General features: G+C 41.4%; 1 protein-coding gene across 6 annotated transcripts in view; it reads right to left on the bottom strand.

Moving 5' to 3' along the window:
* Nucleotides 1–1264: 1264 nt before the first annotated feature.
* The window catches only part of mast3a (microtubule associated serine/threonine kinase 3a), a 28807-nt gene continuing 14000 nt past the window's right edge, over nucleotides 1265–16071 (bottom strand). For all 6 annotated transcript variants that reach the window (XM_069706023.1, XM_069706027.1, XM_069706021.1 and 3 more), the window contains 21 exons: nucleotides 14707–14782; nucleotides 14231–14440; nucleotides 13041–13142; nucleotides 12337–12469; nucleotides 11441–11526; nucleotides 11052–11137; nucleotides 10489–10697; nucleotides 10262–10400; nucleotides 9849–9981; nucleotides 9589–9754; nucleotides 9270–9371; nucleotides 8535–8657; nucleotides 8143–8255; nucleotides 7855–8036; nucleotides 6964–7085; nucleotides 6685–6873; nucleotides 5976–6199; nucleotides 5386–5508; nucleotides 5052–5188; nucleotides 4614–4798; nucleotides 1265–4510 (listed from right to left, as the gene is read on the bottom strand). In XM_069706023.1, coding sequence (XP_069562124.1) covers nucleotides 3651–4510; nucleotides 4614–4798; nucleotides 5052–5188; nucleotides 5386–5508; nucleotides 5976–6199; nucleotides 6685–6873; nucleotides 6964–7085; nucleotides 7855–8036; nucleotides 8143–8255; nucleotides 8535–8657; nucleotides 9270–9371; nucleotides 9589–9754; nucleotides 9849–9981; nucleotides 10262–10400; nucleotides 10489–10697; nucleotides 11052–11137; nucleotides 11441–11526; nucleotides 12337–12469; nucleotides 13041–13142; nucleotides 14231–14440; nucleotides 14707–14782 — 3700 coding nt within the window. In that variant the 3' untranslated portion in view covers nucleotides 1265–3650. The remainder of the gene's footprint in view (nucleotides 4511–4613; nucleotides 4799–5051; nucleotides 5189–5385; nucleotides 5509–5975; nucleotides 6200–6684; nucleotides 6874–6963; nucleotides 7086–7854; nucleotides 8037–8142; nucleotides 8256–8534; nucleotides 8658–9269; nucleotides 9372–9588; nucleotides 9755–9848; nucleotides 9982–10261; nucleotides 10401–10488; nucleotides 10698–11051; nucleotides 11138–11440; nucleotides 11527–12336; nucleotides 12470–13040; nucleotides 13143–14230; nucleotides 14441–14706; nucleotides 14783–16071) is intronic.

Below are 16071 nucleotides of genomic sequence, written 5' to 3'. Positions count from 1 at the left end.
CGCAGGGGAAGGAGAGTGCGTGGGAACTTAATATGAGGAGCGCGGAAAGTGACGAAGCCGAGCGGAAAAGTCCGAACGATTGGCGAGGGGGTCACCGGATGGCCTCGGCCCGTAATGGAAATTTGAACCTGACCATTTTAAACTGTACTGCTGCTTAGTTCTTACTCAGTTCTTCTTGTACTTTAAGCAGTCTTTTATTGTGAAGGATCCTGTTTATATGAAAAAGGAAAAGTGCTGAATGACATGTTAAATCCGGGTCTGATCCCACATTAAATAGGGATATCTTGAGACATCATTGAGATCCAGTCCTTTTATTGTACAATCCACATCTCACTTCTCTCAAAGCCCCAATTCATTTTAAACTCACTGGCCTCCTTAGACATTTTTTTTCTTTGTGATTATTTAATAATGAATGCTGGCAGTGGTGAAAAGTACATTTACTTAAGTACTGTATGGAGGTACTTGTACTTTACTTGGGTACTTTAATACCTACACCCAAGTACATTTCAGAGACAAATATTGTTCCTTCTACTCCACCACACCTATTTGACAATTTAAGTTCCTTTTTAGATGATTTGACACAAAGGAGGAGTCTGAGTATTTAACAGCTTCACCAAATAAGGATTTTTCCCTCTGAACTTAATGCATGTTTCATGTCAATAAATGTTAAAATAATCCAATATCCAGCCAAAAACTGAAAATTTAGATCTTTCTTCTGCCAGTAATCATCTGACGACCCCTCAAATGTATCTGCTGCCCCTGGATATAAATCTAAAATATGAAGTAGTTCAAACTAGCTCCACCTGCAGCAGCTACAACAATAACATGCTGCTTACCACACTGCTGCTTCTGTATTTTTAATCCAATGACATCCCATATAATAATAAATAATTTCGAGGGAACAAACCAGTATTTTCTCTCTAATATTTTAACTACATTTTGCTGCGAATACATTAAGCAGGATTTTTCATGCAGAACTTTTACTTGTCATGGAGTATTATTACATCGCTGTATTTCTACATTTACTTAAGTAAAGGGTCTGAATAGCTCTTCCACCACTGTTTATTAATGTACTTTGGGCAAAGTACATCTAATATGCATCATGTCATGTGTATTATTACTGCACGAAGTACTAATTATTGTCATGCTGACACGTGGTGATCAATGTACAGTGTCATACAGCTACACCCAAGAAACAATATAACAGTTTATGGTACCGCAAACTTGCAAATACTGTTGAATGAATAGACGAGAAACATTTTGTAGTCCTGGACTTTCCAGTCCTCTGCAACTCATTTATTTCAAGCACTGTTAAGACAAGAGGAAAACAGACAAAGTCACACCAGTCTGCACCAAATACCCACTTACACTGGGACTTACACAAAGGCCAGTTGGTAATTTGGGGACGAGAAGTCGATTAAATTCAATACACAAACACGCATATGGAAAATATGGAGGATGGCAGATGTGAGTTCCTCATGATGATTCATTAGAAGTGAGATGACAAACAGCCTGACCGCTGCTGAAATCTCCACAAAATAAACTCCTGATTTTAAAAAGTGTGGATTGTAAAGTCAAGAGATGATGCTTTTGTGGGGCTGTCAAATAAAAAGATTAAATCCAATGAACATATCAGAATGTATATTGCATCAGAAATGTTGTGATAAATTCCTCCCCTACACTTTTTCTCCCCAAATTACAGTGGAAAATGGTAAAACTTTTAATTTCTTATACAAGGTTCACTGTGCGCTTAACTTCCATTATACATCCCATATTCAATTCTCCCTTAATGCTGCAAAACAGAAATTGTGAGCCTTCATGAATATAAAGGTGACGACAAGACAAATTCTTCTTCTCTGTGTAACCATTTAATCTGAAATAAGACGGGAAGCATTTTAATTTGCTAATCTGAAACCGTTCCTGATTGAAAACATTTTTTTTTTTTTTTAAAAAGCTTAAAAATATGAACAAAAATACATGTAACAGAATACATAAGTGAAAAACAAACCCCATTTGTTAATATCTCATCACCAAACTCATTTTAAAGCTTAATTCAATGACCCAAACTCAAGAATTCTAGGTATATCCGATAAGATCAATAACTTCCAACATCTTCTCGTGTAATAAAACTGCAGAGGAAATATAATGCTCTGATGTGAAATCCTTTGAAGTTGATTGCAACTGGGGATTAAAACCGTGCCACTGAAGTGACATTTCATCTGAGTCCATCTAACCTCACAAGGTCACTTTCAAAAAACACCACTGACAGCTGTTATAAGGTCCACCATTGTTTATACAATATACGTCAACAGCATAGGTTATTAGTACTGCAACAAGACTGTTTCCATATCAAAATATACAAAAGGAGACCACCTTTTACTCGTTTCCTTCATCCGCTCAGGGTTTTGTGTTGAATTCTACCACTACCTGTCATTCTTTTTTTTTATTTATTTTTTTAATCATAATAATTTAACATGACACGCACGCACTCGCATATTTGCACTAAAATGTAAACATTCATTCATGTTACACATGGAAAAAAAAGAAACACCCAAGTGAGCCAGGTTTGTTTGTTGCATCCACTGTACAAGTTTTCAATCCCACAGACATAGAGATCATCCTGAAATATAAATGTACTCGAACTGTTACACGGCTACGACGACTTGTGCAAACACCTCAGCTAGACTATGTGTGCGAGGAGCTGGACGGAGGCTTGATTCAACAAGAGGACAGACACGACAGCCTGGTTTCAGAAAGGTAATCACGAAGCTTCTATCTACACACCTGCGTGTTGAGATCAGGTTATTAAAAAGACTGCTAGAGGAGTGTCAGCACTGACAGACGGCGAGTGGCGGCAGAGCCCATGCATACGTGAAGCTTCTTATGTACAACTACAGTACCTCTTTTTGAAATGGGTCCTATGGCTAAACTATGCTTTGGCACCACAGCCGGGCTTCCAAGTGTTGTGATGTTGATGTTTTTAAGAGCTTTATACACACACCCTGTATTTAGCAGCATTGAGTCACAATCTGGATTTCTTCGGAGAGGCAGCAGAGTTTGCTTCAAAGACTCAATCTGAACACGACGACACCCAGTTACACACCTACACACGCACTCACGCACACTCCGCGGTATAAAAAAAAATTAAAAAAATGAAACATGTTACGATAACGCTTCCTCTCTCCTTTTCAGCACCGACTATAAGACCACACTGACAAAGTGTTGCCTGGCTTTTCTCTTGTGCAATTCCTGAACTAAGAACAGCTGAAGCATCCAAGGCATTTTCAGCAACCAAGAAAACAAGATGAGCATAAAAAGTCATAAATAAGTTTCTTCATTTAAAACAAAAAAAATATTTACAAAATACATCAGTTACAGGTGCCACAGTGATTCGAGAACCCAAGAGAGAAAACAAGCAACTTGGAAGTAAACATAGTTTGGCAGTCAATATTCTGTTAACAGTGTTGCAGGATGCACGTGTTACTGAGGAACATTGCTTTTACTTTGTTCTTCTGCCTTCAAGCAGATGGTTGGGATGATTTGGGACTTGGTCACAGTTTTCTGGACACATGCAAGGCCTTCATATGCAAGTACAGTAGCAGGTCATCGGCTTCACTTTGTTGACCCTTTGTCCCTGGCAAACAGAAAGACTAAAACCCTTCTTTATCTTTTGACTTGGATTTCTGCTGCGTGGCGTCCTGCGATCCTCTTCCTCCGAGCTTCACACTGGATTCTGATTGGGACGAGTTGAGCCAGGACGCCTTGAACGCCTTTGGCTGCGTGACGGGAAACGAGGAACTCAGTGTCGCCTCCCTCTCCTCCAAGTCGTCGAAGCTCACCTCCTGCACGGCCTCCTGTTTCTTGAAGGAGTCCCTGCGCTCTGACAGAGCCAGCTTCCTCATCACCACCACCTCTTTTGAATGGTGGTTGCCGCCGCGGTGTTGCGGGGAGGCGGTCGAGCGGTGCAGATCGCCGCCGGCTGCGTCGTGGTGGCCTCTCTGCCCTCCGATGTACAGCCCCTGGCGACCGTGCTCGCCGACACAGACGAACCCGGTGGCGGTGTCCCCGTCCATGTCCTCCAGCCCCTCCCCCTCGGACAGAGGCACCTCCATGGTGTGGCGGCGGGTGCTGTAAGCCTTCCTATCTCCGTGGTAACCCCCCGTTGTCTTGTCTCCTGTCAGCTTCTCCGCTGACTGAACTCTCTTGAGCAGCGGTGAGCGGGGCGGTTCTGCGCTGCGGGGACGCACGGAATGACGGGAAATCGTTGGAGGAGACAACGTCTTGCCGTGGAAACCCTGCAGGGACTTGGGGTGATTGGAGAGGCAGGATGGAGAGCACTGAGGAGAGAGAGGCTGAGGTGGTGGGATACAGGCCAGAGGCGAAGGGGGGATACTGCTGGTGGACTTGCAGCGACCAGCTTTCGTGTAGCGACCCAAGACGTGAAGGGAACTGGGACGAGCCTGTGGTACAGGAGAGTTCGGGGAGCTGGAGCACGGTGAGGAACTTGAGTCTATAAAGAGGGAAAATAAGATAAAAACACTGCAGATTTAAAAGAAAAGGACAACCGCAGCTCAACAAACCCTCTACAAGGGGTGCAACGCGCGGTCACTCACCTCCAGAGTGGTCAGGGGCAGGGGAGCGACAGGGCGTAGAAGGCCCAGGAGAGAGACTCTGTGTGGGGGAACCGGAGAGGCTGTCGCTGGACGATTGGTGGAACCCTGAAGAGAAGCTGCGACTGCTCTGCATGGGCGGAGGCGGCGAATGCTTGGACAACTTCTTCAAGATGCTACGTCGCTTGCTGCAAATGGAAAAATTGTGTTTAGTAACGCTTAAAGAGCAAAAATCTGGATTATAGACATCGATTATTTTGGTTTTGTAAAATAAATGTCTTGAGGATTTTTAGGCTATAAAATGGTGTGATTTTAGTCCCAATACAGTTTTAAAACAAAATGTAAGAAACAGACTTGTAGAATCAAAACGTCTGACTGAAATGTAACACTATGCCTCAGACAGGAGTAAGAAATGTCCAACTCAATGCCGTCCTCATGTACCTGTCCTGTCCATCCTTCCTCTTGCTCTTTTTGCTGCGCCGGGCCATCTTAGCCTTGTAGCTCGACTTTCTGGCAGGGCCCATCTTGATAGAAGTGTTCTCCAGTGCAGTCGTTTGCAGCGTCACCCTGTTGCCACTCTGTTTAAAACAGATCACTAAAATAAACATCTATCTACAGGGCGTGATGATGATGTTGTAATTTTCATTTGTGAAAAGCTCTGCAGTACATTTAGACTTTTCCATATTTGAAGCACACTGCAATCCTTTCGATCATCAAAATATGCAATATATGAGCAGAAAAATAATATAAACATTTCTAAAACTTCTTGTCTTACCTTGATCAGGAGCTCTACCACCTCGGTGTGTACTAGTCCCTGGACCGACTCCCCGTTGACGTGAGTGATGAGGCCACCTGCCCTCAATCCTGCCTCGTGTGCCGGACTGCCCTCCTCAACACACTAAACAGACAACCTCAAAATTACTGCTCACGCAACCATATAGTCAGTCAGCTGTTACATGACAGGCAATGTTTCAACTGTGCAGTTAGTACAACCCATAATTTTGGTTTACTTATTTAGTTAAAAAAAGAAAAGAAAAAGTTACAAATGAAAGAACACACCTATACACAGCATTAGATATGTCAAAATACCTATAAACTATGAAATACAGAAATTATTTGGCAGTGAGTCTCATTGGTCTTTTCCTGATATTGAATGCTGACCGGGCTGATTGCTGCACATTGTGTCATGCATCATTTTACTGAATTTTACAACAATAAATCTGAAGACCATGAAAGTTGTTTTAATTTGTCCTTTAAAAAAGTAAATCTGTCTGATTCATAATTATAATCTGTATCTGTTCAATATCCAGGTTTTCTTGACACGTGATAAACAGCATCAGCTGCATTTAAGAAGAGGACACTAACCCAGACCATGTGATGCACAGTGTAGATGTCACTGTCTCCCATGTAGACTCTGATTGCTCGCAGCGCAAAACCAAACCTCTTCCCAGAGCTGTGGATGACCACCGGAGGCCTGAGGCAGCTGATGCTGACGGACAGGTCGCGGCTGGGGGACGAGTCTCTGGATGACGGGTTGGACGACAAGGACAAAGACGATTTGGGGCTCGTAGGAGGACCAGCTGAGTCGTCTGTATAGGAGAAAAAGACGATCAAAGAGGAAATCAGTTGAGTCTCTACGAATCATCTGTGCTGCTTACTGCTACTTTTAAAATGCTGCATCTATAACGTTTGTTGAATCCATCAAAATTTCTTGGATAAAAAAAAAAAAGAAATGTAAAAAACATAAGTGACAATGTTCTAATCTTGACGACAGTATACAGGTAAGTGCTGCATTTATGGTTCATGTGTCTGTTGTGTAAATTACACCAGAGCAGTCAGTAGAGGGCACTGTAAACACATGAATATAGAACGACTGCAGTCCAGCCTCTAAAACACTTCATTAATAACATGATGATAAAATGGAGTTTAAGTAAACAACTGAACCCAGACCAGCCTCGATGTGAACAAGACTAAGAAATAAAGACATTTACCTGCGCCCTTATTTTATTTAGTTATCTTTTCTCGTCATGACAGAGTTGTTTTGTTTACCTTTAGAACAAAGCATTCTCTTTACCTGGAGTAATGATGAGCGAAAGGCCAGAGACCGACGCAGACTTGGGGACTTTCCCAGCGGGGGATCTGGGTTTCTCTGGGGTCTCCAGCTGGTGCGCGATCCGTCGAGAGGCTCCTCTCCGGAAGGACGGCCTGGTGCCCGTGCTGTTGCTCCGCAGACGGATGCGCCGCAGGTTGGAAACCATCCCATCTACGATTGTGGGGTACAGAGCGTGAGCACTGGTGTTTCACAACTGCAAAATAAACTAAAGAAGCCAGTTTCTGCATTCATTGGTCTTACCCTCCTCCTCGGCAGAGATGGCAAAGCGAGGCATGATGTCGAGGCTCTGGGTGCTGTTCATTACCAGCGGGCTGGCGCTGCGCTCGGACTGTGAGGAACTGGACGAAGCACGTGGACGCAGACTGCAGAGAACACGCAAAACACATACAACACGGGATTTCAGTAATATCTGGGGTGAGATTCTATTTTAGAAATAAGACAATACATTTATTGATGTAGAACTATTAGTAAGCAACACTTCCCTTCTTCTGCGTGAAATAAACAACTATGAACAATAAAACAACAACAGGCAAAAATATTTATTTCAATTTCTGTATTATAATTCAATGAATGAAGATAAAAGAATTCTGGTATTTGATCTTTTTTCTTTTCTTTTCTTTCCTTTTTTTTTTTTTTTTTTTTTTTTTTTTTTTTTTTAAGTGATCTCGGCAAAAGCATCAGAACTACATCAGTGAGTTGAAGTAAGTCTCTGGTGCCTTAACAGCTAACTGTATTCAGGGTCATAGAGGGTCCTGGATCTGATCCCAGTGTGCACTAAATGGAAAGCAGGGAATCTGACACTTAACATTCACAATTATGGTCAATAAAAAAGCCTCCACCTGACATGCAGGAAGTAAGTGCACACTAAAAAACTCTCTTACACACAAATAAACGCCATATAGAAACGATCAATCCTGGGTGAAGTTTAATATAACTTACCTTTGTATAATTATGAAAACACAACTTTTTAAATATAAAAATAATAATAATATTTGCACTCAATGTGCTTCACATCTACTGAGAGATTATTCCACTTCCATTTTACACTTTTCATAAAAGGGTGATGAGGTTGGGTGGATTTGTTTTCGTTCCAATAATAAGGACATCACTCGGTCTGTTTCCAGCTCTCACCTCCCCCTGTGTCCATCTGTCCTCTTGTCTCCACCAGCCAAGTGTTTGTGTCCGTCACCAGGGGAAAGGACTCCCCTGCCCTCCCAGCGCTCCTCCTTCTCCTCGCTGTGGCTTCTCTCGGATGACGACAGGCTCTGGTTGGATGGCGTGGAGGTGGACAGGTGCTCTGTGCTGCTGTACACCTGGAGTTTTGAGCGGAAAAAGGTGAGGTGAATTAGAGGTGAATATTTATGCATTTTTATTTGTTAACATTAAATCTGTCTCGTATAGCAGAGCGGCAATGAGTACCTTGCTGAAGCGGTGGGCTACAGAGGAGAACTGTCGCAGCTCCAGAGATGATTCATCATCGTTGGTTTCATCATCGTCATCGGAGCCCAGATGGCAGTAGCGCTCTGATCGGGCTGCAGGGAGCACAGTGGCAGTGCATTAAATAATGAAAACTGCTGACACCGTTTTCACCCAAATTAAAACTGGCACCATGTATTACTGTAAAATGAGGTCTTTGCCCCAGAAAAACATCACAGGTTCTCAGAGTCCTGTCTCCTCCTCTGCCTCTAACAAAGGTATGTCTCGGTTCGTCTGTGCACGCAGGCAGAGATACATGTTTGTATTACAGTTAAGTGAGTCTATCCTACCACACGAAAGGCCCTTCATGTTTGTCTGTCACTAAATCCACATACTGTCAAAGTAACTGGTGTCCTCCTCCGTCTCTAGTTGAGGTATGAATTCGGCTTTCTGCCTCAGGAGGCCGTTCCAGTCCAGGCCCAGGAAGAACATGTGCATCTTCACCTCAGTGGTTCCACCTGGAAAAGAAAGTAGTCAAAATTCAACTTGGTTTCTTGTTGTTGTTGTTGGTTTGGTCCACAGCTACCCCAGTATCACATTTGGTGTGTGGAGTAAAATGATAAGTATGTTTTCCCATGTGAGGTTTGACATATTCCAAGCGATTGTTTCTGGAGATCTCACCAGTCATTGTGATCCAGTCTACCTCTCTGTCTCTGGGAAACAACTTTACTGAATCTGGTTGACAATGGCTCTGCCTAATTAGCACTGTAACAGCAACAGTCACAGCTTTGATGTCAACATTAAATTGTGTATTTGTGGGATAATGTATATTAAATAAAGCCACAACAGGCCTCAAACTGCCAGAACCAAAGGAGATATGTGGCCTTTATTACTATGGAGAAAATGTAAATGTCCTCAAAGCTTTACATTTGACTTGTACCGACTCTCACCTAGTTGGAAACTTGAAGTCATGGCTGGCCTCAACAATAAACAAATAACGATGAAAAAAAAAATCAGTTTGTACATGTTGGCTATTACAAGGTCACAGCGCTGTGTAAGCTGGAGCCCAGCAGGCAAGCCTCGTCCACCCAGCCATCCACCCTTCCATCATCAATCACATTGCCACCAACCTGTTCCCAGGCGATCCAAAGGGCTCTGTCTCAGAAGTCTGGTGATAAAGTCCTGGGCATCAGCTGGCAGAGCGTCCTCCCCTTCTGGCCAGATGATGTCATCTGAAAAAACAGAAGCACACACCAGTGAAGGAGTTTAAATGTATCTACAAAGCCCACAAAGGGACTGAAGGGCAAAATCACAGAAAAAAAAGCATACATGTGATAATGAAAATCTAAGGACTTGAAATAAACAAAAAAGGTAAATAAATAAACCTGCATAATGAAGATTTATGTGTAGAAAAAAGTATTTAATGCATTGAATTTAAGGATTTCTTACCATTGACTACTTGACCAAAGAGCTGCTCTGGTGTGTCTCCAAAGAACGGAACACAGCCCACCAGGAACTCATAAAGGATGATGCCCATGGCCCACCAGTCCACAGGCTTCCCATAGCCCTGCCTCAAGATCACCTCTGGAGCAATGTACTCTGGAGTACCACACACCTGTCAAGAGGAGAGGGCAGGAAAGGCTGATGTTACTTAAGGTCATGAACACAAGAGACAAGAAGAAGACAAGACAGGATGAGAAGAAACAAACCTGTTTGTCGATGAATTCTCTGGTATCCTTCTCAATGTGTCCTTCATACAAGTTGGTTGTCATGTTCATCAGACCAATCTTTGACAGCCCAAAGTCTGTCAGCTTAATGTGTCCCAAGGAGGTTATTAACAAACTACAAAAGAAGGAAACAGAGAATTGTTTCACGTTACATTAACTGCTCACCTGAAGGCATTTGAATTTCAGAATCAGAAAATAAACAATCAAAGGCTGAAAGTTTCAAAAAATTCTGCTCTAACTTCAGAGACTGCCAGTCTTTGACAGATGATCGAGAGTCTAACAATGATGAAAGTTTTAAAAATAATTAGGTGCTGCCTGAAGGAAGAGATGGGGAAAATGGAAAAATAGTAAAATATTGAGGAATATTTTCTTTGTTTAACTGGTTGGGAACTCACTTGTCAGGTTTGAGGTCTCTGTGCACGATGCCGTAGTTGTGAAGGTACTCTAAGGCCAAGACAGTCTCTGCGAAATACATCCTGGCCATGTCCACAGGCAGAGGACCAATGTTCTTCAATAAGTTGGCACAGTCCCCACCTTAAAACACATGAGGCCGTTATGACTGTTTATGTTTTGAGACATAACCCATTACTGTGATTGTATCCAGAATCCAAATCAAACCTACCTTCCACATACTCCATAACCATGCAGAGATGCCTCCGGGTCTCGAAAGAGCAGAACATCGAAACCACAAATGGGTTTTCAGCAAAGGTGAGGATGTCTCTCTCTACAAACACCTGCTGGATTTGGTTCCTAAGAATCAGGTTCTGACGGTTGATCTTTTTCATGGCAAAACGCTGACGGGTGTCTTTGTGGCGCACCAGAAACACAGCCCTGGCATGGCAGGAAAGAGGGGAAAGAACAGAGGGACAGGAAAAATAAAGAAAAGAATGAGAGAAAATTACAGATTGGAGAAATTATGTAGAAAATGACAGAGATGGGGAGTTAAATAGGGATTTTACAAGGAGATGAAGGCAGGAAAAACCCTGAGCAAGCACAAGCATCACTTACTAATAAACGTCAGTTGAGACTTGAAGTGAAAATATCCAGACTAATGCTCAGTGTAAACTCAGAAGCACCACAACACATCCTCATTTTAGTTTCCTTCCCGCTTTTATTTGTTTCTCTGTGGTGTCCACAAAGTGACTGAGTCAGTCGAACGCAAACAAAGAAGTCTGTCTTACTCACCCATAGGCGCCGTTGCTAATGAGCTTTATAGTCTCAAAGTCGCTCTCCAGTGGTTTCCTGCGGGGAGGGGTGCAGGCTGCTCGGCTCTGAATCACACGCATCCCAAAAAGAGAGGGGCAAATAAAAAGAAGGCAGCTGCTGCAGCTTTACTTGTGTAAAGCACTCGTACATTGTGATCATTTGAAGGACAAGTGCTATACTCTCCAATTAAAGCTATCCAAGAAACCCCTCAGTGTTGTTTTAGCTCTGCTCAATGAAATGTTATATCCTTTAAAACAACTGCAACTGACTGCCTTAAACACTCCTTCGCCAACAAATGTATATTCTGTCACACAGTCACGATACAGTTCATCATATCTACTTTATAACAGTTTAATGTTAGTATGTACCTGTACAGATGTTGTGTCTCCAGTGTCATCAGACTCTCTGCTGCTTGCTCTGTGACTTGGACTTGTCTGCTCCAGATGAACCATCTCTGAAACAGCAGCAGACACACCAGATCAAACTCCACTCAGCTTAAATAAACAACAATGAGGACAGCGAGTACTTGAGCTGCTAATGTTATCAGACATCTGTAACCATATATAACTGTAGCTGTTTGTTGTGATTAGTTTATAATCAACTTGACCAATTAATGGCCATCCAGTTCTGCTGAACTATTGTGCGCTGTGCCAGTTATCATCATGGAAAGCAATGCAATACTCAGCATATGGAAGAACGTTACTTCATTTCATCAGTGTGCACGATACAAACACATGCAATAAAAACAGAGGACAAATACAGGGACAGTAAAGCAGTCTTAAGTTGATATCAACAAAATGTAAGGACCATCACACGTACAACCATAGACATATATACGTATATAGATACGTATATATGTCTATGAGTAAAAGGATGTGCTTTGTTTCTATTAAAGACAGAACAATCTACAAAAAAGTATTAAAAATGTCTGCAACAATGAGACACAAAAAGGCATCAAGCATTATTAGCATTAGCATTATTGTTTTTAAGTTAAGAAAACTGATTTTTGAAAATGATTCATGTTTATGTAAAACAGTGAACATGCAACATTGGAATTGACAGAATATTTAGTCCTTACATGATTTGCACAACTTAAATAATGCAATTATTGTAACATACTGAGGGAGATAATGCTCTTAAACAAATGGCATTAATTATGCTGTCCATATTGTGCACTTGAACTGCAAGTAAGCATCTAAAAGAAAACATTTTAAGATGCTTAAACACAAAAATGAAGCAGATAATGTAAGAAATAATTGTGCACCTTCCAGGGGATCTCTGGTGAGGCCCAGCTGGCTGATGATGTATTTAGGGATATCAGTCTTAATTCTCTGGCCCCCCTTGGCTTGACCTTCTGCAGCCTCCAGACGTAGGTAAAACTCCTCTGGATCAAACTCCTGGATAAAAAAAAAGGACAGACATGATGAGGTTTAACCCAATTCCACGTATCGCTTGGTTGGAATGACACAATGTGTAAAAAAAAAAAAAAAAAGCAACAACGTACATGCCGGGGAAAAAGGAAAGACACATTGCAATGTCCAGGACGTTTGATTAAAAAAAAAAAAAAAGCAAACAAAATGACATTCAGTTTTCATGACTGAGGGGGTAAGAAAGAAGGATAAAAAATGTTTTACTTTTTTTTTTTTCTTCTTAGCTTGTAGACTAATATTTGGGCTAATTGTTGGGACCTATAAAACTGGAGCATCAGCGACATACCTACTACCAATACTGAAGCACTCTTACATGACTGCATTTCAAATGCTGTTGGCTTATTCTTACAGGTAGCTGGGCTATTATTACTGCACAAACTCTTCATTACTACAGCATATCATCAGTATATGTGAGTCACCACCACCTGCATGTGTAGCAACAGATATTTTGTTCAAGGCTCTCAGCTGATGTCCATGACATTGATATTGCGTCATTTGTGTACCTTTGATTATCACAGAGTCTCTCAGTGAGTCTTACCAGGCACTCCAGCAGCCTGGCCGGCCTGGAGATGATAATGAGGATCTTCTTGACCAGTTTGGTGATGACGGTCACCGCCTCGCTTTCTGAACGCTCATACGCCTGATCAGGAGAGGACAGAGGATGATGGATTATTACTGCGATTTAATCCAATTGGCACAAGTCAGGGGGCAGCAGAGCGCTTTAATCTGGCTCATATTTTTAGCATCCATTTCATCTTCTTTCATTATCTGTTCACCGGATCATGGCTGGTATTTCAACATCTTGCATCAATACTCACTTCTTTTCCCTGCACTGCCAGTTCTATAAATATTTAAGAAAACACTTTCAAACTTACTTTTATTACCACTCATTGTCTCCATATCTTAGACTAACAATGCCTTGCCTTGCCTTGATCAAACAGCAGGTTCAGAAAGTGTGTTGCAGTGGTGAGAGAGTGATGTCAGTCAGAGTTCAATTTAATCCGCTGTTACTTTGAAACTCTGACTTACCCTGTTCAACCTGCTTCAAGGTTTGTCATTAAAGGTGTATTCTTAAAAACAGCAACTATAATTCAACTACATTAACAAGCACAGAGACAAATTCATACATTAAATTTTAGAATGTGACAGAAGGAACCATTTGCTTGAAATAAACTCTTTACTAAGATGGAAAATATTTTCGTGGCGAAGAACGTACAACAATTTAAAAAAATATGTTTTTACAGGAAAGTATAGACAGTTTAAAGACTATCTCTATTGTACTGTAGGATAAACAATGCTACGGCTAGAAAGCACTCTAATAACGGCAGCATTATTATAAATGAACAGAAAGTTCAAACAAAAAGGAAAACAATTTGGGGTCTGAGTCTCCGGCAGAAGCTGTAATCTACTTTTCAGAAGGCAGCATTTTCTGCAGCAAAATTATTGCAGGCTAGGTTATGTAATAAATCCTTACATAATCAAATATTTGACCACTGCAAAGATCTATGTAATAACACAAAATGACTGCACCATAACTGGCCAAAGAACTGGAAACAGCCCCAATGAGAGAAAATCAAATGGGCAATTTCAATTCAATGTTCCCAGTGCAGCTACAGAGGCGGATGTGACGTCCCAGAGGGCCGAATAATGCACAAAATGAGAGCAAAACAATATGTATTTCCTGGAATCAGATGGAGAAATCATTTCTTGAACAAGAGAAACACCCACCTCATGCAGCAGCTTCTCCAGTTTATCCTGCAGTTCCACAAAGTACCTGGAGGTGACCAGGCCTTTCTGGGACTTGTCCAGACAGTCTCTGGCGAGCTCCACCAGCTGGTGCTGAATGAATCCCAGCACACCGTCAGCCAGAGGCAGAGCAGTGCCTGGGGAGCACTCCGCAATGATGTCGAGCAGTCGACCCTCCATCTGGGCTGTCGCCTGGGAAACCAAAATGGAAGACTTTATTTAAAGCAGTTATAGCAGCATTGTATCGACATCTTCTTCAAACCCCATCGGCGAGTTTGACTTTGCCAGGAGCGTTAAAATTCCCTGTCCTGGTTTCTGTGTGTTATAAAAACAGAAAAGCACATTCATACACGTTTGTAGACTGTTTTTACAAATGCTTTTTTTTGGTACCAATAGAAATCAAAAAGAAGAAGAGATTTTGATGTTGAGACTGAGGCTCAAGAAAACAGTGACTATACCTTCGGAAAGCGTTCCTTGTAGACATGATTCATCATGACAATCTCGTTGTCAAATATTCCACAGGTTCGTCCAGGGCTGGGTAAGAACCAGGCAAAGGAGAAAAACGGAACAAAATTAGAAATACATTGTAAAAATAACAACAATATTTGTTGGGAAAAGTAAAGTTAATCAATCCCAGATTGCAAGTTTGATCCACCTAAAAACATCTCATGGAACTCATTTGCAAACTGATCAGAAGATGGAGGAGCGATGAGAGGCTTATGTTACAGTAAAAATCTAATATTACAGATGTATTTAACATCATATATGAATATTTTTTATGGGTCAAGTTCGAAGCGTTTACCATCATTCTCGGTCATAAACACAGCCTGTTTGAAAATCACATTAACGTGAGTCGGTTCAGGTTGTCGTTCAGTATCCGTGACCACATCTGTTGTGAACACAAGGGTTTAGTTACCACAGGGCCCCGTTTTAAACTGTCCATACACATTACAAATCAATGAACTGTCACCACAAGTGTTAAAAATAGGGACCCCTGGGTGCTCCTTTACGCTACGATGCATATCAATATGTGCCATACATTTACTATTTCTGGGGAACCACAACAGTTGCATATGTGGCAGGCTTTTATTTGAGGGAAATAGCAACCGCTAAACCCTTGGGAACTATTCGGGGGCAGCAAGTAATACTTTACACACCCTCCGAAGATATTTTAGAACAGCGGTGACATTTTTTTCAATCATCTGTTTCCATAAACAATAAATGCAGCAATTTAGATGTGTTTTTAATAACAATCCAAGTCAGTTGAATTAATTTAATCAAATTCACAGTCTAACAGTTATTAACTAATGAAAAACATGTCAGCATTTTCTCTTTGGTGTAATTGTTACAGGATTGGCAGACACATCTGTATAGTACTTAAAATGTGTGTTAGGGTATGTCATATCATATAGTTCACAATAATATCGTTATATATTTCTGTATGATAAAAAATTGTATATCGTGATAACAGCGATATTACAACACATTGACTCAATGAGGTCGTTACATGGCTAATTTATGCACGGTGACCACAAGCAGCTTTACTTTATACCAAATCTGAAGGATTTACTGAGGTTGATTACAAAGTACAAAGAACTGAGATCTTTTTTTCTTCTTCTTAGTTTTTACTGCATGTTTTAAGGAAAACCGTTACATTTATGCCAAAAACATTTTCCAGTATCGTGTCATATTTTTGTCGCAGAAATACCCTGAAATATTCTGATATTATTTTAGAGCCATATTAGCGACCCCTCATGTGTGACTTTTACTTTGTGTATGTAATATATACGAGTCTGTGGCACAGGCAGCGACATGTCACAGAA

This window comes from Brachyistius frenatus, unplaced genomic scaffold (genome assembly GCF_029030835.1).
Source record: "Brachyistius frenatus isolate BFR_SWC_R1_liver_20210118 unplaced genomic scaffold, ASM2903083v1 Contig_61, whole genome shotgun sequence".
In the NCBI taxonomy this organism is placed as follows: Eukaryota; Metazoa; Chordata; class Actinopteri; family Embiotocidae; genus Brachyistius; species Brachyistius frenatus.
The sequence above is the reverse complement of the archived record's forward strand: the minus strand, read 5'-3'. Positions and strand labels throughout refer to the sequence as shown.